The 22,091-nt window shown below is 45.2% G+C and overlaps 1 protein-coding gene and 15 non-coding genes across 16 annotated transcripts in view; 14 read left to right on the top strand and 2 right to left on the bottom strand.

Annotated features, from left to right (window-relative positions):
* Positions 1-22,091, bottom strand: part of LOC144935616 (lipoxygenase homology domain-containing protein 1-like) — a 92,871-nt gene that overhangs the window by 51,849 nt on the left and 18,931 nt on the right. Inside the window, exons 20-21 of the mRNA XM_078862439.1 lie at positions 21,377-21,569; positions 20,879-21,039 (exon numbers count right to left, since the gene is read on the bottom strand). Coding sequence (XP_078718565.1) covers positions 20,879-21,039; positions 21,377-21,569 — 354 coding nt within the window. The remainder of the gene's footprint in view (positions 1-20,878; positions 21,040-21,376; positions 21,570-22,091) is intronic.
* TRNAN-GUU (transfer RNA asparagine (anticodon GUU)) lies at positions 456-529 on the bottom strand. The gene has a single exon. It is a non-coding gene; the product is annotated as a tRNA-Asn (tRNA).
* TRNAN-GUU (transfer RNA asparagine (anticodon GUU)) lies at positions 6,202-6,275 on the top strand. The gene has a single exon. It is a non-coding gene; the product is annotated as a tRNA-Asn (tRNA).
* TRNAN-GUU (transfer RNA asparagine (anticodon GUU)) lies at positions 7,423-7,496 on the top strand. The gene has a single exon. It is a non-coding gene; the product is annotated as a tRNA-Asn (tRNA).
* Positions 8,228-8,301, top strand: TRNAN-GUU (transfer RNA asparagine (anticodon GUU)). Its single transcript has one exon. It is a non-coding gene; the product is annotated as a tRNA-Asn (tRNA).
* On the top strand, positions 9,780-9,853 carry TRNAN-GUU (transfer RNA asparagine (anticodon GUU)). Its single transcript has one exon. It is a non-coding gene; the product is annotated as a tRNA-Asn (tRNA).
* Positions 10,680-10,753, top strand: TRNAN-GUU (transfer RNA asparagine (anticodon GUU)). Its single transcript has one exon. It is a non-coding gene; the product is annotated as a tRNA-Asn (tRNA).
* Positions 11,352-11,425, top strand: TRNAN-GUU (transfer RNA asparagine (anticodon GUU)). Its single transcript has one exon. It is a non-coding gene; the product is annotated as a tRNA-Asn (tRNA).
* On the top strand, positions 12,249-12,322 carry TRNAN-GUU (transfer RNA asparagine (anticodon GUU)). Its single transcript has one exon. It is a non-coding gene; the product is annotated as a tRNA-Asn (tRNA).
* Positions 12,942-13,015, top strand: TRNAN-GUU (transfer RNA asparagine (anticodon GUU)). Its single transcript has one exon. It is a non-coding gene; the product is annotated as a tRNA-Asn (tRNA).
* On the top strand, positions 14,025-14,098 carry TRNAN-GUU (transfer RNA asparagine (anticodon GUU)). Its single transcript has one exon. It is a non-coding gene; the product is annotated as a tRNA-Asn (tRNA).
* On the top strand, positions 14,954-15,027 carry TRNAN-GUU (transfer RNA asparagine (anticodon GUU)). Its single transcript has one exon. It is a non-coding gene; the product is annotated as a tRNA-Asn (tRNA).
* On the top strand, positions 15,792-15,865 carry TRNAN-GUU (transfer RNA asparagine (anticodon GUU)). The gene has a single exon. It is a non-coding gene; the product is annotated as a tRNA-Asn (tRNA).
* Positions 17,102-17,175, top strand: TRNAN-GUU (transfer RNA asparagine (anticodon GUU)). The gene has a single exon. It is a non-coding gene; the product is annotated as a tRNA-Asn (tRNA).
* Positions 18,136-18,209, top strand: TRNAN-GUU (transfer RNA asparagine (anticodon GUU)). The gene has a single exon. It is a non-coding gene; the product is annotated as a tRNA-Asn (tRNA).
* Positions 18,581-18,654, top strand: TRNAN-GUU (transfer RNA asparagine (anticodon GUU)). The gene has a single exon. It is a non-coding gene; the product is annotated as a tRNA-Asn (tRNA).

Raw genomic sequence — 22,091 nt, 5'->3', positions numbered from 1 at the left:
TGTTAACCGAAAAGTTGGTGGTTCAAGCCCACCCAGGGATGCGAGTGTGAAATTATCTTGCACGCGAGAAGTCAACATTTAATTGCTGTTGGTACGCAGTTAAGTTGTTTGTCTTACGTGCTGGAGAAATACGATTTGCACAGGTATCCGTAATGTTCCTGAGCTCTTCGTATTTTGCACACACGACAGTTCCATCTATTGATGCTCCAGCAGGACTTTGAAGTTGCAATTTTTTTAGTCGTTCACGACCAGACCCCGTGTTGAACATTTCACTTCCTACCATATCCGCAATATCCACGTTCACTGGCTTCCACTGGATGGTCCCCATTACTGGCAGCGGTGAGCGTGGTTCTTTAATTTTTTATAAAATTAATTACACGAAGATTTGTCAACATGCACGCACATTCAAATCGAGAAATTAAAAGTTCACTTCTTGTGAGCGAAAAAAAATTTCACGTCCCTGGGTGGGCTTGAACCACCAACCTTTCGGTTAACAGCCGAACGCGCTAACCAATTGCGCCACAGAGACAGCTGACGATGTTGCTTGACTGTGCTCTCAAGAACGCGAGACTGCTGATGCTTCAACCATGCTAATTAATTAGGGGAACACAAGATAATAATACTCTTTGGTTCTTTCGGTAAAGTCACGTAGGGTATAAAATAAAATAAATCACGACGTTTCGGGCGCAACACAAGCGTCCGTCATCAGGTGGGAAAGCATGGTCTGCTGCTGAGGCAGACTGTTTTAAAAGGTTTGAAATGGGTGCAGCCAAAGGGTCATCAAGAAGTGGCCGGGGCTAGTGATGTTAATGTAAGAAATTAGCATGTAACTGTAAGATAGGAGGAGAGCGGCCTCCTCGACGAGGGAGTGCAACCCAACGGGTGCAATCAAAAGGGAATGTGAGCATGAGAGTGCCATCCAAAGGATATGTGAGCATGGAAAAGTCCAAAACCTATTTGCTGTATTGTTTTATTTAAGCAAGCCAGTCATATGCAGGTGGGATGTACCATTATCCAGGTCACCAAATCATATTCATACGTGACGACACCCGAAAAGAGACAATACCGCTGTTCATCATTAAATGCAACAACAACAAAAATGACGAATTCAGAAACAAATGTAACCGTTAAAATCGTATTTCTGCAACACGGAAATACTTAATTGCGAACAAACAGCAATACAACGTTCACTTCTTGTGTGCAAAATCACAACTCACACGCGTCCCTGGGTGGGTTTGAACACGCCCAAACCTTTCGAGTAAAAGCTACGCACGCTAATCGATTGCTCCACAGCGACAGCTGAATGGCTGAGTTGGCCGTCCTGTCTTTAAGGCTCACTCGTGGCATTTGCGTTCAGGTTTTAAGCGACCAGACATCATCAGCCACGGGCATCAGAGGCCGCCGCGTCTGTACGCAACATGTTCTGACTGATATTGTAGTTGATTGGTGAAGGACAACTCAAACCCTCTGAAAATGTCGTTTTTCAACACATTTGCTCTACTCTGCTTACCGCCTGGCAAATTGTCCACCCGCAATGTTGGAATCTCAAACACACGACGATTCCATCCATCTAATGCTCCCACACCTGCCCTTTTAAAGTTGCCCCCCCCCCCCTTCTTTAGTCGTTCATCGACACGTACCCTCCGAGCCGCCTTCCAGCTGCGCGGCAGCGTACACGTGGACGGGAGCGATGTGGGGTGGGTGGCGTGGGGGACGACGCCGACTCTGGGCGCATGAACATCGCGGTGGGGTGTAAGGCGGTGCCGGATTATCCTCGTAGCACAAGTAGCTACACGTGCTACGGGCCCCGCACCTTCAAGGGCCCCGCGCTAAATGCGTTCAAGCGATCAATTCCGGTTCAGTGATTGTGCACTTGCTCTATTACTGATTTAAAGCTTTCGTGACTGCAGGGATTCATACTCTTGGTTCTTTCGGTAAAGTCACGTAGAAGAGAAATAATAAAATAAAATAAATATAAAACAACAACTAATTTATTATTTTATTATTGTTATTATTAGAAGGGAAATAATAAAATAATATCAGTATGGAGAAAAAAATATATTATTATTTTATTATTTCCCTTCTACGTGACTTTACCGAAAGAACCAAGAATATGCTCTATTACTGTGGTACTATACCGCCTTCGACTTTTTTGAACGACTGGGTGTTAAGGTTAGCGATTTGTCGTATTATCTGGCTGTGTGGCAAATGAAAAAATACAATTACTTTACTATGCAAGTAAAAAAATTGTGTTTTAATATTTACGTGTTTTTATTTTAGACCCCTTCATAACATATGCTACCAGCCACGCACTAGCTTCATCCGGCACTAGGAGTGCGAGGATAGTCAAAGAGATGCAGAGAGAGAGAGGGTTAGGAGGAGATGGGCTTGATAGAGAGACGCAGAGAGATGGGCACGGAGACACAGGGAGACAGACTGAGAGAGACACGGTGATGTGAAGACACAGCGAGACAGACAGAGAGAGACACGGTGATGTGGAGACACAGGGAGACATACTGAGAGAGACACGGAGACACGGGGAGACATACAGAGAGAGACACGGTGATGTGGAGACACAGGGAGACAGACAGAGAGAGAGACACGGAGACACAGGGAGACAGACAGAGAGGGGCACGGTGATGTGGAGACACAGGGAGACAGACAGAGAGAGACACGGAGACACAGGGAGACAGACAGAGAGGGGCACGGTGATGTGGAGACACAGGGAGACAGACAGAGAGAGTGGCGGTGATATGAAGACACAGGGAGACAGACAGAGAGAGAAACACGGAGACACAGGGAGACAGACAGAGAGGGGCACGGTGATGTGGAGACACAGTGAGACAGACAGAGAGAGACACGGTGATATGGAGACACAGGGAGACAGACAGAGAGACACGGTGATGTGAAGACACAGGGAGACAGACAGAGAGACACGGTGATGTGAAGACACAGGGAGACAGACAGAGAGAGACACGGTGATGTGGAGACACAGGAAGACAGACAGAGAGAGACACGGTGATGTGGAGACACAGGGAGACAGACAGAGAGACACGGTGATGTGAAGACACATGAAGACAGACAGAGAGAGACACGGTGATGTGGAGACACAGGAAGACAGACAGAGAGAGACACGGTGATGTGGAGACACAGGGAGACAGAGAGAGAGACACGGTGATGTGGAGACACAGGGAGACAGACAGAGAGAGAGACACGGAGACACAGGGAGACAGACAGAGAGGGACACGGTGATGTGGAGACACAGGGAGACAGACAGAGAGAGACACGGTGATGTGGAGACACAGGGAGACAGACAGAGAGACACGGTGATGTGGAGGCAGCCTAAGAGGGACAAAGGCAGGAGCAGACAGCCCGACGTGATGATAAAGAGAGAGAAAGGGGGATATACATCGAAACAACATAATTTATCGTCATCAATGTATGCCTCTTTCTACAACAAAAAATAACATGATTCATGACAAATATTATAATTCATAATCAAATAAATTAACATGACTTATTATTGCTTTAGACTTACTTATCCAGTAAGTACTCAAGCAGCACGTTTAAATAGAGAAAACGTCTTAAAGAAAGTAGACTTTTCGACGAAAGTCATAACTCCACACTGTGACATATTTAAATAACATCAGAATCCTAACCGAGTTTTGCATTTCCCAGTGCTTTTCTCCGATGAAGTCGACAGAGGGAAAAAAACCTAAGAATATGAATCATTGCAGTCACGAAAGCTTCAAATCTAGAATTAATGCCCTCTACGGGGAGGAATTCCACCTATCTGTTAGAGTTTTTAACAGACAACGAGACAAGAAGTCACAGCTTCTCGAGACGCTGGCCTTCCTCAAGAGATGCCGAGATAACAAGGTAATACCCATCGCTTTCACACTCACATCCGCTGCTGTGTCCTCACCGAACTCTAAACAGATCTTATTTAAAGCTAGCCTATCACTAATCTCGGAGAGAATAAGGTTACTCCGATCTGAACTCGATAATTTAGACAAGACTCTCTTACAAACACATTTAATGTTAATACAAAAAATGTCACCTTCCGATTGGAACCACGTTGATTACATGACTTCTGCTTCTGCTGACTCAATGTCAGCCAAATGCAAAGCTAACCTGATTTCTAAATTCAACCTCCTATCTAAGAAGAAACCAGAGCCACACATCGCAAAGCTGGATGTTAACAAGACCGTGATTAATCAGAGTAACATCCCAATTTCTGACAATCTAAAAACGGTACTGGCCAAAGGACTAAATTTCGCCGTCACTCCTAAATATATACCAGTAGAGGATATGATTTCTCAGATTGATGTAGCCCTCAGAGGCATAGGACACATCCATGCAGATGTAGCAAGAGCTGAAATAGCTACTATTCTTAAGAATGCTAAGAAACCCACTAGTAACATCAGCAAAAACGAACGCTCTGAACTCGCGGACCTAAAAAAGAGAGATGATATAGTCATCCTCTCGGCAGACAAGGGCAATGCCACGGTCATCATGGATAAAGATTCATACAACAACAAAATCCTGGACCTTCTTAATGATGGGAGTTACTCCAAAATTAAAAACGATCCCACTAAAAACCTAACGACAAAAACCAACAGTATCATCACGAGTTCGACTTCCCTAATCGAACCAAGCAAACTTCCCTCTCTAAAACCATCGGCGGCTAGACCACCCAGACTCTATGGTCTTCCCAAAATCCATAAAGAAGGCACCCCGCTACGACCCATCGTGTCGACGATAAACTCTCCTACGTACAAACTAGCCCGTTTTCTATCAGATACTCTGCTCCCCTTCACAGGCAAGACCTCTTCGGCAGTACTCAACTCAACCCAATTAGTCTCTATGGTTAAGGACATGGTACTATCTCCTGATGACATCCTCGTCAGCTTTGATGTAGTATCTTTGTTCACCAAAGTCCCAGTACCGGACACCCTAACAATAATTGAGGACTTAGTCCAACATGGATTGAATTCTGATTCTCTCATCAAAACGCTATACCACAGAGCCCATGGCATTGCTGACCAACACCACCTGGCCGGTGAATTAAGACATGTACATCGGGCCCTCAGGATGAACGGATACTCTGACCGCACTATCCGCCAAGCTGTCTCTCCCACCATACAGAAACAGCCACATGAAACTCCGACAAAAACTATCACGTTGCCATACATAGCAGGCGTGACCAAAAAGATCTCCAAAATTCTAAACAAACATAAGATCCAAGTCCGATTCAGTACAGTGCATAAAATACGTGATTTGATTCCATCTGTGAAGGATGTCGTTCCTGACTTACAGTATCCTGGAGTCTACAAATTGAGTTGCATTTGTGGTGATTGCTACATTGGAGAAACGAAACGTCATGTCTCTGATCGTGTCCGCGAGCACAAGTCAGATCTGAAACACGGCAGAACTGATTTTTCGGCCGTTGCCGATCATTGCTACAACTCGGTGGGCTCTCATGAAATTGTATTTTCCGAGACCAAGGTTCTCTGCAAACCTCCTGGCTACCATCAAAGGTTTGTACACGAAGCCATACAAATATACAAACACAGACATAATTTCAACCGTGATGACGGTTACAAACTGAGTAATCATTGGAAAGATGTGATTAACCATGAAAAAAAAAAAGATTTAACTACACTTATTTACCAATCTTATTTGACAGACAACCATTACTGTTTAACCATGTTTAGTGGTGGTCTTCTTGTTACAGGTTGAGTCACAAACCGCACCTCTCCATAACAAAGGCTCAGCCTTTGTTATGCAGTCTATTCTTAGTCTCAAGCCTCACCTTACCATATTAATAATAAGTATGCGGCCCTTGCCCCACCACCTTCTCCAACCATCATATAAACGCAGTGGTAACTCCTGCAATCTCTCATTTACTTGATACAGCTGTCGTGGCTGTGACGGTACCACCTGAAGACGGAAGCTTGTGTTGCCTCCGAAACGTCGTGATTTTTATTTTATTTTACTTTTTAATGTTTTTACCTACGTGACTTTACCGAAAAAACCTAAGAATATGAATCATTGCAGTCACGAAAGCTTCAAATCTAGAATCGATAACCACCCCCACCGACTTGTTTTGCGTTGCCTCTGTGCAGCTGATGTCCAGTCGATTCGAGCAATGTCATCTGCGAGTCTTATAGACGGCACAGCCTGGGAGCCCTTGCAGATGTCTCTGTGGCGCAATTGGTTAGCGCGTTCGGCTGTTAACCGAAAGGTTGGTGGTTCAAGCCCACCCAGGGACGTGTTTTGCTTGAACAAAGTCGATAATAACAATACTCGATGTCATCAAATGACAGTGAATGTCATTAAAGAGCCTTGGTGGTTTAAGCCATTAATTAAATTAAACTGAATGTCATCAATGAGCCAGAAAGAGTTCATAGCCAGTTCGCTGGTCAAGCTGTCTCTCTGGTGCAATCGGTGAGGGTTTTGGGCTGTTAAGGGACCATCCATAAATGACGTCACGCACCTAGGGGGCGGGTCAGACATTTGTGACGATGTGTGACGAGGAAGGGGGGGTTTGAGAAATGTGACGTCAGATCAAAATGCGCAACTTTAAATAAATTATAATCCCTTATTATAATGTACACGAAGCCATACAAATATACAAACACAGACATAATTTCAACCGTGATGATGGGTACAAACTTAGTAATCATTGGATAGATGTTATCAACCACGCAAAAAAGACTTAATTACCCATTTTTGGACCATCTTATCTGACAGGCACTATTTTACTTTACTTTACCGAGTTATTTTTTGGCAGTGCTCTCTTCATTGTTCAGCCAGCATTGGTATAAATATGGGCATTTTCATTCTTTTGTCTATCATGTGTATCAGACCTCCCCTCCCCCCTCTCTGTCCATTGTGTTGGCGTGTGCAGCGGCAGCCGCGTCCAAGCCGTCGTCCATTGTTTTGGCCCAGCTCCCCCCCCCTCCCGATGCGTTGTACTTAGCACTCCGTGCTGTCTTTGAGCCCCGCCCCCCTCCCTCCCGATACGTTCCATTCATTGGCTACCACATTCTGATGAGCTCCCCCCTCTCCTCCCCCCTTCAAATTGCTTATAAGGGATTACATCTTGAATCATTGCCTCACTTGATGCAGCTAATTCGGCTGTGACGGTCCCACCTGATGACGGAGACTTGTGTTGCCTCCGAAACGTCGTGATTTTTGTTTTATTTTATTTTATTTTCATTAATTTTGATGTTTTACCTACGTGACTTTACCGAAAAAAACCTAAGAATATGATTCCTTGCAGTCACGAAAGCTTCAAATCTAGAATATAATCCCTTATGCCAGAAAAGTGTGTTGACCAGTGTAATCAATTCCATTTTACGACAGCGAATGTCATTGATTCCTCAAACATGGAACTGCAGGTGGCTGCTTGCAGCGGTCTTTGTGGCGCAATTGGTTAGCGCGTTCGGCTGTTAACCAGAAGGTTGGTGGTTCAAGCCCACCCAGGGACGTGTGCTTTTTTTTTCACAATACGTTACTGCTTGCGTTGTGGCCGAAAAGTCGTGAGAATTATTTTACTATTTTACTATTTTTTTTCCATTCTACGTGACTTTACCGAAAGAACCAAGAAGATGAATCCCTGCAGTCACGAAAGCTTTAAATAAAAAAATACGTTACATGCTGACAAATGCTCGTGCAATTAGAAAAAAAACCCATACTTTTAAGAACCACGCTCACCGCTGCCAGTGCAGGCCAGTGAACGTGAATATTGCGGACATGGAAGGAACGTGGAATGTTTCACACGGAGTGTGGTGATGAACGACTCACGAAGAGCAACTTCAAAGTACTGCTGGAGACATCAACAGATGGAACCGTCGCGTGTTTGAGACACCAACTTTGAGATGGAAAACTTGCCAGGCGGAAGCAGTCAAACCAAGTTACGTTGCCAACCAAAGTTTTTGAGCGTTTCAATGTTCTCCCAATGCGCTACAATGGCTCGCAATCAGTCGTAATGTGTTACGTACAGGTACAGCACAGGACACGCCAACCTCTGATGCCCGTGGCTGATATCTGGTAGCTTAAAGCCTCAGAGCAAATTTTTTTTCGGTGTTCGCGAGTGTGTTAAGTATTTGTGATTTTGTTTTGTTTGCGCGTGGTCAATGCTGGATGAATGCTTATTCACAGGTGAATATCATTGAGAAGACGCCTTAAGGATGCAACGGTCGCGTGGTCTCTTGCAATTGTCTCTGTGGCGCAATTGGTTAGCGCGTTTGGCTGTTAACCGGAAGGTTGGTGGTTCAAGCCCACCCAGGGACGAGTTTATTCTTTTTTTGCAAAGGTTAGGATTTAAGTTGTTAGGTAATCTAATAAACACCATGTCATTCTTAATTTTTAGAACTTTCGTGACTGCAGGAATTATTATTTGGTTCTTTCGGTTAAGTCACGTCTAAAGATAAAATTATGAATTAAATTAAATAATAGAATACGACGTTTCGATTGCAACACAAGCAATCATCATCAGGTATAATGAAATAGCGACATAAAATCTAACCAGAAAACTATAGACAGACATATTAGCAGACAGATATCACAAAGATACATAGCTAGAGCAACACAGGTAACAGAGAGGGGTGATCGTCTCTGTGGGGTGGCCTTAAATAGACAGAGGGGGGGGCAGAGGCAGAGAGAGGGAGGGGGGTTAGAGAAAAAATTAGCATATCAATGAGTGGTCAACAGACGTGGTGCTGCAAGTGCGATGACACGGCAAGCAAAGAGAAGCTTTAAGCTTATCTTTTTTCTCTCTCTCTGGCGACTTGTTGAAAAAAGATAAGCTTAAAACTTCTCTTTGCTTGCCGTGTCATCGCACTTGCAGCACCACGTCTGTTGACCACTCATTGATATGCTAATTATTTCTCTAACCCCCCTCCCTCTCTCTGCCTCTGCCCCCCCCCCTCTCTGTCTATTTAAGGCCACCCCACAGAGACGATCACCCCTCTCTGTTACCTGTGTTGCTCTCGCTATGTATCTTGGTGATATCTGTCTGCTAATATGTCTGTCTATAGTTTTCTGGTTAGATTTTATGTCGCTATTTCATTATACCTGATGATGATTGCTTGTGTTGCAATCGAAACGTCGTATGCTATTATTTAATTTAATTTATTATTTAATCTTTAGACGTGACTTAACCGAAAGAACCAAATAATAACACCATGTCATGTTGACAAATGTTTGCAAATGTCGTCAGTGGACACATCTAAAATCAGCGCAGTGCGTTTCTTTTCAGTTACTTGCATTTTAATTAATTGGAACTTTTGCACAAAACATGTGGGTCATGAGCTATCCTTCAAATACAACAGACTGTGGGCCATTGCATTATGTACACGGTGCATGGGTAAACAAAGTATAACGCTACAAAGTACTGTATAGTTCAATGAAAGTTACAATTGCCTAAAAGGGAGTGAATGACCTGCTGACTGACGTGTCTCCCTTTGTCCTACAATAAGTCTGCACGGAGTTTTCATTGATGAGTCCCCAAATGTGCGTCGCATATTTGTGCCTCGTGTTGCAGTTGCGTCGAGCGAATATCATCGGTGGGCTTCGGAGACCACGCGGTCAGCTGAGTTTGTTACGAGCGTTATCTATGGCGCAATTGGTTAGCGCGTTCGGCTGTCAACCGAAATGGGACTGTGTTTATGAGTATATTTGATTACGCAAAGTCAACACTCGATTCTATTTTACGACAGCAAATGTCAGTGATTCCTCAAACATGGAACTGCAGGTGGTTTCTTGCAGCTGTCTCTGTGGCGCAATTGGTTAGCGCGTTCGGCTGTTAACCGGAAGGTTGGTGGTTCAAGCCCACCCAGGGACGTGTGATTGTGTATTTTTTTCACATTAAGTTACATTTTAATTGCTCGATTTAAATCTATGTGCATGCTGACAAATGCTCGTACAATTAGAAATAAGTAGTATTCAAAAAAACTTTTTTTTAAACACGCTTTTATGAAATGTACAAGTAATAGCAGAACTCCACGACTCCAAAAAATGGCCCGAAGCTTGCCATAACGTAAGGGACCGTGGACAATTAGACTCAACGACGACAACAGACAGAGTGAGTTAAATGAAAGCGTGTCAAAAAAACATACTTTTAAGAACGTTTTGGGCTGTTAAGGGGCAGTCCATAAATGACGTCACGCACCTAGGGGGCGGGTCAGACATTTGTGACGATGTGTGACGAGGGAGGGGGGGTTTGAGAAATGTGACGTCACATCAAAATGAGCAACTTTAAATAAATTATAGACAACACGTTCTACTTAATTAAATATACTTTTTAATAAATGTTTCTCCTACAACATCAAATTGCAGCGCCACATTAAATACGCACTATAATGACAATAATTTAAAGCGATTTGAAGCATGTTTTATTTGGGGGGGGGGGGGGCTGAGCTTTGTGACGTCATAATTGAGGGAGGGTCTGACTTTTTGTGACGAGGGGGGGGGGTCAAAATCGTCCAAAATCGCGTGACGTCATTTGTGGATGGCCCCTAACTGAAAAGGTTGGTGGTTCGAGCCCACCCAGGGACGATGATTGTGAGTGTGTTTTGCTTGCACAAAGTCAATAATGGCAGTTTTGTTTCACTTCAAGGAATGTCATCAATAAGCCTTAAAGATGGAACAGCCTGAGCCATTTCGCAGTTGTCTCTGTGGCGCAATTGGTTAGCGCGTTCGGCTGTTAACCGAAAGGTTGGTGGTTCAAGCCCACCCAGGGACGAGGCAATTTTTGTTGTGAAGGTCAGGATTAAGTTGCTGGGTAAACTAATAAAACACCATGTCATGTTGGCAAGTGTTTGCAAATGTATTTAGTGGACACGGTTTTTTTCAGTTAAATTCATTCGAATGAATTAGAATTTTTCACAAAACATGTGGGTCATGAGCTATCCTTCAAAAACAACAGACTGTGGGCCATTGCATTATGTACACGGTGCATGGTTAAACAAAGTATAACCCTACAAAGTATAGTTCAATGAAAGTTACAATTAGAGAGACACTGACGTGTCTCTCTTTGTCCAACAATAAGTCTGCACGGAGTTTTCGTTGACGAGTCCCCAAATGTGCGTTGCATTGTTGTGCCTCGTGTTGCAGTTGCGTCGAGCGAATATCATCGGTGGGCTTTGGAGACCACGCGGTCAGCTGAGTTTGTTACTAGAGGTCTCTGTGGGGCAATTGGTTAGCGCGTTCGGCTGTCAACCAAAATGGGACTGTGTTTGTGAGTATATTTTCATTACGCAAAGTCAACACTCGATTCTATTTTACGACAGCGAATGTCATTGATCCATCAAACATGGAACTGCAGGTGGTTTCTTGCAGCTGTCTCTGTGGCGCAATTGGTTAGCGCGTTCGGCTGTTAACCGGAAGGTTGGTGGTTCAAGCCCACCCAGGGACGTGTGATTGTGTATTTTTTTCACAATAAGTTACATTTTAATTGCTCGATTTAAATCTATGTGCATGCTGACAAATGCTCGTACAATTAGAAATAAGTAGTATTCAAAAAAACTTTTTTTTAAACACGCTTTTATGAAATGTTCAAGTAATAGCAGAACTCCACGACTCCAAAAAATGGCCCGAAGCTTGCCATAACGTAAGGGACCGTGGACAATTAGACTCAACGACGAAAACAGACAGAGTGAGTTAAATGAAAGCGTGTCAAAAAAACATACTTTTAAGAACGTTTTGGGCTGTTAAGGGGCAGTCCATAAATGACGTCACGCACCTAGGGGGCGGGTCAGACATTTGTGACGATGTGTGACGAGGGAGGGGGGGTTTGAGAAATGTGACGTCACATCAAAATGAGCAACTTTAAATAAATTATAGACAACACGTTCTACTTAATTAAATATACTTTTTAATAAATGTGTTCTCCTACAACATCAAATTGCAGCGCCACATTAAATACGCACTATAATGACAATAATTTAAAGCGATTTGAAGCATGTTTTATTTGGGGGGGGGGGCAGAGCTTTGTGACGTCATAATTGAGGGAGGGTCTGACTTTTTGTGACGAGAGGGGGGGTCAAAATCGTCCAAAATCGCGTGACGCCATTTGTGGATGGCCCCTAACTGAAAAGGTTGGTGGTTCGAGCCCACCCAGGGACGATGATTGTGAGTGTGTTTTGCTTGAACAAAGTCAATAATGGCAGTTTTGTTTCACTTCAAGGAATGTCATCAACAAGCCTTAAAGATGGAACAGCCTGAGCCATTTCGCAGTTGTCTCTGTGGCGCAATTGGTTAGCGCGTTCGGCTGTTAACCGAAAGGTTGGTGGTTCAAGCCCACCCAGGGACGAGGCAATTTTTTGTTGTGAAGGTCAGGATTAAGTTGCTGGGTAAACTAATAAAACACCATGTCATGTTGGCAAGTGTTTGCAAATGTATTTAGTGGACACGGTTTTTTTTCAGTTAAATTCATTCGAATGAATTAGAATTTTTCACAAAACATGTGGGTCATGAGCTATCCTTCAAAAACAACAGACTGTGGGCCATTGCATTATGTACACGGTGCATGGTTAAACAAAGTATAACGCTACAAAGTATAGTTCAATGAAAGTTACAATTACCTCAAAGGGAGTGAATCACCTGCTGACTGACGTGTCTCTCTTTGTCCAACAATAAGTCTGCACGGAGTTTTCGTTGACGAGTCCCCAAATGTGCGTTGCATTGTTGTGCCTCGTGTTGCAGTTGCGTCGAGCGAATATCATCGGTGGGCTTTGGAGACCACGCGGTCAGCTGAGTTTGTTACTAGAGGTCTCTGTGGGGCAATTGGTTAGCGCGTTCGGCTGTCAACCAAAATGGGACTGTGTTTGTGAGTATATTTTGATTACGCAAAGTCAACACTCGATTCTATTTTACGACAGCGAATGTCATTGATCCATCAAACATGGAACTGCAAGTGGCTTATTGCAGCTGTCTCTGTGGCGCAATTGGTTAGCGCGTTCGGCTGTTAACCGGAAGGTTGGTGGTTCAAGCCCACCCAGGGACGTGTGATTGTTTATTTTGTTCACAACAAGTTACATTTTAATTGCTCGATTTAAATGTACGTGCATGCTGACAAATGCTCATGCAATTAGAAATAAGTAATAATTTGTTTTTTTAAACACGCTTTTATGAAATGTACTAGTAATGGCAGAACTACACGACTCCAGGTAGTGGCCCCGAAGCTTGCCATAACGTAAGGGACCGTGGCCAATTACAGCCAACGTCAGTTGACCGTGGACAATTAGACCCAAGCCGAAACATAACATGTTAAAAATAATGTTTCAAAATATATTTTTTTATGATTGAAGAAAGCATTGTCATTAGTATGACATAAGTATACCAAGTTTGCAGTCGATATCACATTGGGAAGTGGGTTAAAATTGAGTTACAAGATTTGAGTATACAAAAACGACAACAACGGCAATAACAGACAGAGTGAAATGAAAGCGTGTAAAAAACCCCATACTTTTAAGAACCACGCTCACCACTGCCAGCGCCGGCCAGTGAACGTGAATATTGCGGACATGGAAGGAAAGTGAAAAGTTTCACACGAGGTGTGGTGATGAACGACTCACGAAGAGCAACTTCAAAGAACTGCTGGAGACATCAACAGATGGAACCGTCGCGTGTTTGAGACACCAATCTTGAGATGGAAAACTTGCCAGTCGGAAGCAGTCAAACCAAGTTACGTTGCCAACCAAAGTTTTTGAGCGTTTCAATGTTCTCCCAATGCGCTACAATGGCTCGCAATCAGTGGTAATGTTTAACACGTAGGCTTTCGCGACCAATATTATTCATAATCAACGTTTTTGGGTTAGATCGCGTTTATAAATAACGCGATCTAACACAAAAACGTTAATTATGAGTCGTAATGTGTTACGTACAGCACAGGACACGCCAACCTCTGATGCCCGTGGCAGATGTCTGGTAGCTTAAAGCCTCAAAGCAACCGCTTTTGAATATCATTGAGAAGACGCCTTAAGGATGGAACGGTCGAAAGTGCTCCTACAGCTGTCTCTGTGGCGCAATTGGTTAGCGCGTTCGGCTGTTAACCGGAAGGTTGGTGGTTCAAGCCCACCCAGGGACGTGTGATTGTTTTTTTTCACAATTAGTTACATTTTTCGTCTTGGTTGTTTCGGTAAAGTCACGTAGAAGGAGAATAATAAAATAATAAAAATAAAACATAATAAAATTATTCTCACGACGTTTCGGCCACAACGCAAGCAGCCGTCTTCAGGTGGTCGAGTAGACAGAGACTCTGTCTACTTGACCACCTATTTTATTAATCTCCTTCTACGTGACTTTACCGAAAGAACCAAGACGATGAATCCCTGCAGTCACGAAAGCTTTAAATCGAAATAGTTACATTTAATTGCTCTATTTAAATGTACGTGCATGCTGACAAATTCTCGTGCAATTAGAAAAAAAAACATACTTTTAAGAACCAGGCTCACCAGGCCAGTGAACGTGAATATTGCGGACATGGAAGGAAAGTGAAATGTTTCACACGGGGTGTTGGTGATGAACGATTCACGAAGAGCAACTTCAAAGTACTGCTGGAGGCATCAACAGATGGAACCGTCGCGTGTTTGAGACACCAACTTTGAGATGGAAAACTTGCCAGTCGGAAGCAGTCAAACCAAGTTACGTTGCCAACCAAAGATTTTGAGCGTTTCAATGTTCTTCCAATGCGCTACAATGGCTCGCAATCAGTCGTAATGTGTTACGTACAGCGCAGGACACGCCAATATTTGATGCCCTTGGCTGATGTCTGGTAGCTTAAAGCCTCAGAGCAAATTATTTTCGGTGTTCGCGAGTGTGTTAAGTGTTTGTGAGTTTATTTTGTTTGCGCGTGGTCAATGCTGGATGAATGTTTATTAACAGGTGAATATCATTGAGAAGACGCCTTAAGGATGGAACGGTCGGAAGTGCTCCTACAGCTGTCTCTGTGGCGCAATTGGTTAGCGCGTTCGGCTGTTAACCGAAAGGTTGGTGGTTCAAGCCCACCCAGGGACGAGGCTTTTTTTGCTGTTGCAAAGGTCAGGATGAAGTTGTTGGGTAATCTAATAAACACCATGTCATGTTGACAAATGTTTACAAAGTCCCCAAATGTGCGTAGCATTTTTGTGCCTCGTGTTGCAGTTGCGTCGAGCGAATATCATCGGTGGGCTTTGGAGACCACGCGGTCAGCTGAGTGTGTTACGAGCGGTCTCTATGGCGCAATTGGTTAGCGCCTTCGCCTGTCAACCGAAATGGGACTCTGTGAGTATATTTTGATCACACAAAGTCAATAACACTGGTCAACAAAAAAAAAATTCTTCCCTGGACTTTTGCTGCCGTTTTAGACTGATCTCAGATTTGTTATAACACATCTCATTTTTATGCTATCGGCATACCACAGTTTCCTTGATTTTACCCGAAATTAACTCTGTCACTTATGATTGCAAGTTGTTGCGAGTCAGTGACTGCTTTAGTGTTAAAATATGGTGCTGTATATTTTGGATATTGTGTTTATAATATCATTTTATGTAGACATCCACATTTATTTAATATTTTTCTTATGCAGTTTTTATTGAAAATGCAATATTTGATATCTCAAAAACCTGATGTGATAAACAAAAACTGATGCCAGATTTGGAATCAGCACCCCAAAATTACCTTAAAACCGTTGGAATACCTTATGCCAGAAAAGTGTGTTGACCAGTGTAATCGATTATATTTTACGACAGCGAATGTCAGTGATTCCTCAAACATGGAACTGCAGGTGGTTTCTTGCAGCTGTCTCTGTGGCGCAATTGGTTAGCGCGTTCGGCTGTTAACCGGAAGGTTGGTGGTTCAAGCCCACCCAGGGACGCGTGATTGTTTTTTTTCACAATAAGTTACATTTTAATTGCTCTATTTAAATGTACGTGCATGCTGACAAATGCTCGTGCAATTAGAAAAAAAACATACTTTTCAGAACCTCGCTCACCACTGCCAGTGCAGGCCAGTGCAGGCCAGTGAACGTGAACATTGCGGACATGGAAGGAAAGTGGAATGTTTCACACGGGTGTGGTGATGAACGACTCACGGAGAGCAACTTCAAAGTACTGCTGGAGACATCAAAAGATGGAACCCATCGAGGGACGCAACTGAGGATATTTTGCACCCCAGAAGTATCTAAATTCAATTGCTGTTGGTTCGCAGTTTGAGCGTTAATCTTAACATGCTGGAGAAATACGATTTACACAGGGTTCCTGAACTCATCAGATTTAGCATTTAATGATGAACTAGCTTGTTTGCCCGTACAAGGACGGGTGTATATTGCAGTGAATCTGAAATATTCAGTACAAAAATTGTTCAGCTCAACATTATTAATGAGGGGGAGGGGGCCCATGTGGAGTGACGTCACCCCCTCATGGTTATTAGGGAGGAGTGCGGCATGTGGAGTGACGTCACCCCCTCATGGCTATTAGGGAGGAGTGCGGCATGTGGAGTGACGTCACCCGCTCATGGATATTAGGGAGGAGTGCGGCATGTGGAGTGACGTCACCCCCTCATGGTTATTGGGTAGAAGTGCGGCATGTGGAGTGACTACACCCCCTCATGGTTATTAGGGAGGAGTGCGGCATGTGGAGTGACGTCACCCCCTCATGGTTATTAGGGAGGAGTGCGGCATGTGGAGTGACGTCACTCCCTCATGGTTATTAGGGAGGAGTGCGGCATGTTGAGTGACGTCACCCCCTCATGGTTATTGGGTAGGAGTGCGGCATGTGAAGTGACGTCACCTGCTCATGATTATTAATTAGGGGGGGGGGGCTCACGTGGAGTGACGTCACATTATTGGCTTATTATATTAGTAAACAGCGGTAATTTTTCTTATTTGGTGTAGTTGCATATGAATATCATTTGATGACATGGAAAATGGTTGGTGGAACATGAAGAGATGGGGATTATAATACATCCCCACCTGCAGATCAATGCCTTGTTTAAATAAGGGAATGTAGCAAGCTGGATATTAACTTTTCCACGCATTATTCATCTTCTGTTACCCCAATCAATGAACACGGCTTAGTGTCAGCAGGGACACAGACAGAAAGCCACTGCAGCTGTCTCTGTGGCGCAATTGGTTAGCGCGTTCGGCTGTTAACCGGAAGGTTGGTGGTTCAAGCCCACCCAGGGACGAGTGATTTTTTTTTTCCACAATAAGGTACATTTTAATTGCTCGATTTAAATGTATGTGCATGCTGAGAAATTCTCGTGCAATTAGAAAAAAAACATACTTTTAAGAACTACGCTCACCGCTGCCAGTAGGCCTCGGCAAGGTAAGGTAATTTACCATTTTTACCGGGTAAAATGGTAAAGGTATAGGGGGAAGGTAGCGCAAAGTATTACCCGGTGTTTACCGCTCGCTAAAAGCTCCGTGGCGCAGTCCGTGGCCTCCATTTAAAATTGGAATCATCGAGAGTATTCTATATGAATAAAGCGACCTACCTAACATTTACCTGTTATAAACCTTGTTCATGTGTAGTACCCCAGTAATTACCCTGTAATCGGGTAATATGTATGGGGTAAGGGTAAAAGGTAGGGTAAAGGTAAGCTCGTTGCTTTTGACCTTTTACCTTACCTTGCCGAGACCTAGCTGCCAGTGCAGGCCAGTGAACGTGAATATTGCGGACATGGAAGGAAAGTGGAATGTTTCACACGGAGTGTGGTGATGAACGACTCACGAAGAGCAACTTCAAAGAACTGCTGGAGGCATCAACAGATGGAACCGTCGCGTGTTTGAGACACCAACTTTGAGATGGAAAACTTGCTAGTCGGAAGCAGTCAATCCAAGTTACGTTGCCAACAAAATGTTTTTGAGCGTTTCAATGTTCTCCCAATGCGCTACAATGGCTCGCAATCAGTCGTAATGTGTTACGTACAGGTACAGCACAGGACACGCCAACCTCTGATGCCCGTGGCTGATATCTGGGAGCTTAAAGCCTCAGAGCAAATGCTTTTCGGTGTTCGCGAGCGTGTTAAGTGTTTGTGAGTTTGTTTTGTTTGTGCGCGGTCAATGCTGGATGAATGTTTATTCACAGTTGAATATCATTGAGAAGACGCCTTAAGGTTGGAACGGTCGACAGTTCTCACGCAGCTGTCTCTGTGGCGCAATTGGTTAGCGCGTTCGGCTGTTAACCGGAAGGTTGGTGGTTCAAGCCCACCCAGGGACGATCTTTGTTATTTTTGTACACGAAGTTAACGTTAACTTTGACCTGCCCCCCTCGTCACACGGCGTCACAAAAAGTGAGACCCCCCTTAAATATGACGTCACAAAGCTCTACCCCCCCCCTCTCCCAAAATAAAACATTTATTACAAAGTCTATTTAATTAAGTAGAACGTGTTGTCTATATTTATTTAAAGTTGCGCATTTTTCCGTGACGTCACATTTCTCAACCCCCCCCCATCGTCACACATCGTCACAAATGTCTGACCCCCCCCCCCCCCAGGTGCATGACATCATTTATGGACGGCCCCAAAGTCAATACGAGTGTCATTACCGTAATTCACTAAACAAGGAACAGCAAGTGGTTCCTTGCAGCTGTCTCTGTGGCGCAATTGGTTAGCGCGTTCGGCTGTTAACCGGAAGGTTGGTGGTTCAAGCCCACCCAGGGACGTCGCAAATCTTTTTTTCTACTTATTTTATTTTAGACGTTTCGGGGCGGCGGGAAGACAAACAACAACGACAATAAAAACGCATTTCAAGACGTGCGGAGACGACTAAACCTAATCGTGCTGTAACAGCTATTGTTTCACCTTTCAAAGGCGAAACAATCAGGTGCCGCGTACGGCTCATAGTCGTGGCCTTGTAAGAGTTCGTTTGATTTCGATTTAAAGCCTTCGTGACTGCAGGGATTCATCTTCTTGGTTCTTTCGGTAAAGTCATGTAGAAGGGAAGTAATAAAATAATAAAAAAATAAACATAATAAAATAATTCTCACGACGTTTCGGCCACAACGCAAGCAGCCGTCCTCAGGTGAAGAAGAACAGTCACGTAGAAGGGAAGTAATAAAATAATAAAAAATAAAGCATAATTAAATTATTTTATTATTTCCATTCGACGTGACTTCACCGAAAGAACCAAGAAGATGAGTTCGTTTGATGTAAAGTGAATGTAAAACACCTTCAGCTGACAAAGTGACGATGCGAGCGAGCGAGCGTGAGGGGGAAATCCTTAGCAAAGCATTCGGCGCGATTAACGCCGTAGATAGGTTCACAACAGACCAGGCCAACACTGTAAATAGCTTTAGAATTGGTGGTTGTTTACACGTGCGCCATCGACTGCATTGACCGTACAGTACAACACTAACCATGCGTGGCGTCTTGCACTTTATATTATTTTTAAAAAGCGCCCCACGCGATTTGCACGTAAACTCGACGCCCTGTGCGCAGTTTAATTAGCGCCTAAGTCATCTTGGGTCGGGGCTTATTTCTTTACTTCAGCAGACTTTCCGACTTCTTACACAGTCTGGCTTCATAAGGTTCACACCGTACTGCACAATTCGGCTGGCTATCTTGATTTCAACTCATAGACTGAGTTCGACGGGTAAATTATAAAAAAAAACAATTTGTCTTTACAGGGTCAACATAGTGGGCATGGCGACCGTTGATCGCTTCCAAAGTGGTTCCTGTTTTAGCAACCACATCTGACTCATGGACTCAATTGACCGAGGACAGAGACGTCAACTCGTAGCCTTCCAAACGCGCGTTCGTGTGCGCTCCATAAACCTCCCTGTTTAAACATCAACAACATCTCCTACCGCTCACAGATCAAACCAAACCTGCGACCTCTGGATTGCAGATCCAGTGTGCAAAGCAGTACGCCATGGAAGCATCCATTGATTCTTGTGTCTAATAATCATCATCTTGAGTCGTTAACTCATCAACGGAAAGCTCGTTGATTTTTCAAGACCCCTTTTCAGGAGGGTCCCGTTTGGCACGTTCATCCAATTTTCTCGCTCTTATTTAGCAAGCCGGAGGAAAGTGGAGTTGCAAGAGAAAAAATCGACGCAATTCCGAGCCGACGACACTCATTTCGCACCTCCGATTAGCACGGTTGGCTACGTACGGCGCGAAAGAAGTTCAGCACACATGCAGCAGGGTTAAACCCATCCAGGTGGGTTAGCGAAGCCATTTGCTGAAACCAGTATCTCCTGTCGAGTCAAAGCACCTCATATCTCGTGTCAACATTCCAATTTTTTTGCTGCAGTCCAGCCAAGCACCTGTCCCAGCGTGATACGAGGTCTGCTAAGTGAACGGTGCTCTGCAGAAGGCCCAACGGGGACCCTTTTTGAGGCCCTTATTCAGCATTTTGCCCCGGGGCCTCCTAAAACCATATCGGTGGACCGTGAACAAAGATACCTGCGCGATCACCGCAAGTAAACAGGGAACAGGTGCGACGGGTGTCACCACTTCGCTTTGCACCACACAGCTCGCTGCTGCTACTGCGAGTGGTGGTGATTGGACTTGCCGAAGACAGGTACCGGCGGTGTCAAGATCGGCCTCTAAGGAGGAGGCTCGTCAAGGAAGTCACTGGGCAGTTGGGGGCAGTCGACCTCCAGCAACATCGGAGGGCAGAGGAGCACAATAACGAGCGGAGAGCCGTGCGACTAAAATGCAGTATGTTGGCGCAAGAGGTGACAAAGCTGGTGCATCTGCTCGTCATCTCAGTCACGTGGGTGTGTCACATGACCTGTCAGCGAGCTTTCGACACTGCACGTGGCCTCAAAGTGCACCTGGCGTGGCACAGGCACCGTGGTGACGTCGTCGTTACCGCCGCTTAAGTGGCTAATGGTTTCTGTCGTTTTTATGATGATGGTGGTGGTGGACACACGGACGCACCTTGAAGACGTCGGTGGCGCCCTTCTCGAAGCTGTCGGAGCGGCTTGCCAGCGTCTTCTGCTCCGTCTTGCCGCGCTCGCCGTACAGCTGCACGAAGACGGCGGCGTCCGTGCCGGCGCCGCGCACGTCCCCCGTGCGAACCGTCACCTCGTAGTTGATCACTGCGTGGCAGCGTGGGATTTACTGGCATCACGGGCGGCACAGAGCAAGATCCATTGGGCTGTACGAGGCTGCCCCCCACGTACGTGCTCTCCCCGGGCGTTTTACCAACACGGCACCGATCAGTGCGGGGAAAAATACGATCACATAACGCCCGCTGCCCCGCGCGGCATGGCGAGGCACCCTCATCCAGCAGTGGATTAATGAAAAGGCTAAATACATAGGTGTACAAAACAGCCAGGAGGTGTGAGCTTGTCCACATTGCCATCAAGGCATCTCCCACCCGAGTAGTAATGTGGCTCTGGTGATGGCGGTAACGGAGGAGGAGGAGGCACGTACGCTTGTTGCGCTCTTGGACCTGCCCCGGCTGCAGCTCCACCTCCGTACGGCGGTCGCCCTCGTCCGAGGCGAGCCAGCGCCCGCAGGGGAACGTGTACACGAGCCCCTGCGCGGGCACCTCCACCTCCACACCCTCCAGGAACCAGCCGGCGCCGGGCCCCGAGTCGTCGTGTCCGATCACCAGGCGGCGCACCTGTGCGCGACCGTCGGGCACCGACCGCGACATCCGCCGCGCCCGCAGCCCGGTCAACGGCGACTCGCCTAGCGGGTGGCCATACGCACGGCTAATAATCAAATTTGTTTCGTGTCGCAAAAGGGTGCCACGTTCAATTGGGTTTCATCGCTCGATACATCTCGCGTGGCGCCGAAGAGGTAGGGAAGGGCGCAGCGGGCCTTTCTGTGCGGGTGCTGGAAAACGGCAGCGAACGCTGATCAGTTGGAAACTGAACGGCTTGGAAGGGCGTAGCGTCTCGCGGGAAGAGATCAGACTGATGGCACGAGACCGCGACAAGAGGTCGCGCCAGATTCAAAATAAAAAATGTAAAAAACAAAATTGTTATTTTACCAGGTAAGGTCCACCGAGCTTTAGAGTTCTTTTTCAGAAGCCACCTGGCCACAAACGATTGCTCACCGGAGTGGCTTATCACGTAGAAATGTTTAGCAGCCAAATACTCTCAACGCACGTCGATTCCAAATGTGTGGTTGAATAACCGTA

This window comes from Lampetra fluviatilis, chromosome 13 (assembly GCF_964198595.1).
Source record: "Lampetra fluviatilis chromosome 13, kcLamFluv1.1, whole genome shotgun sequence".
NCBI classification, from domain to species: Eukaryota; Metazoa; Chordata; class Hyperoartia; order Petromyzontiformes; family Petromyzontidae; genus Lampetra; species Lampetra fluviatilis.
The sequence above is the reverse complement of the archived record's forward strand: the minus strand, read 5'-3'. Positions and strand labels throughout refer to the sequence as shown.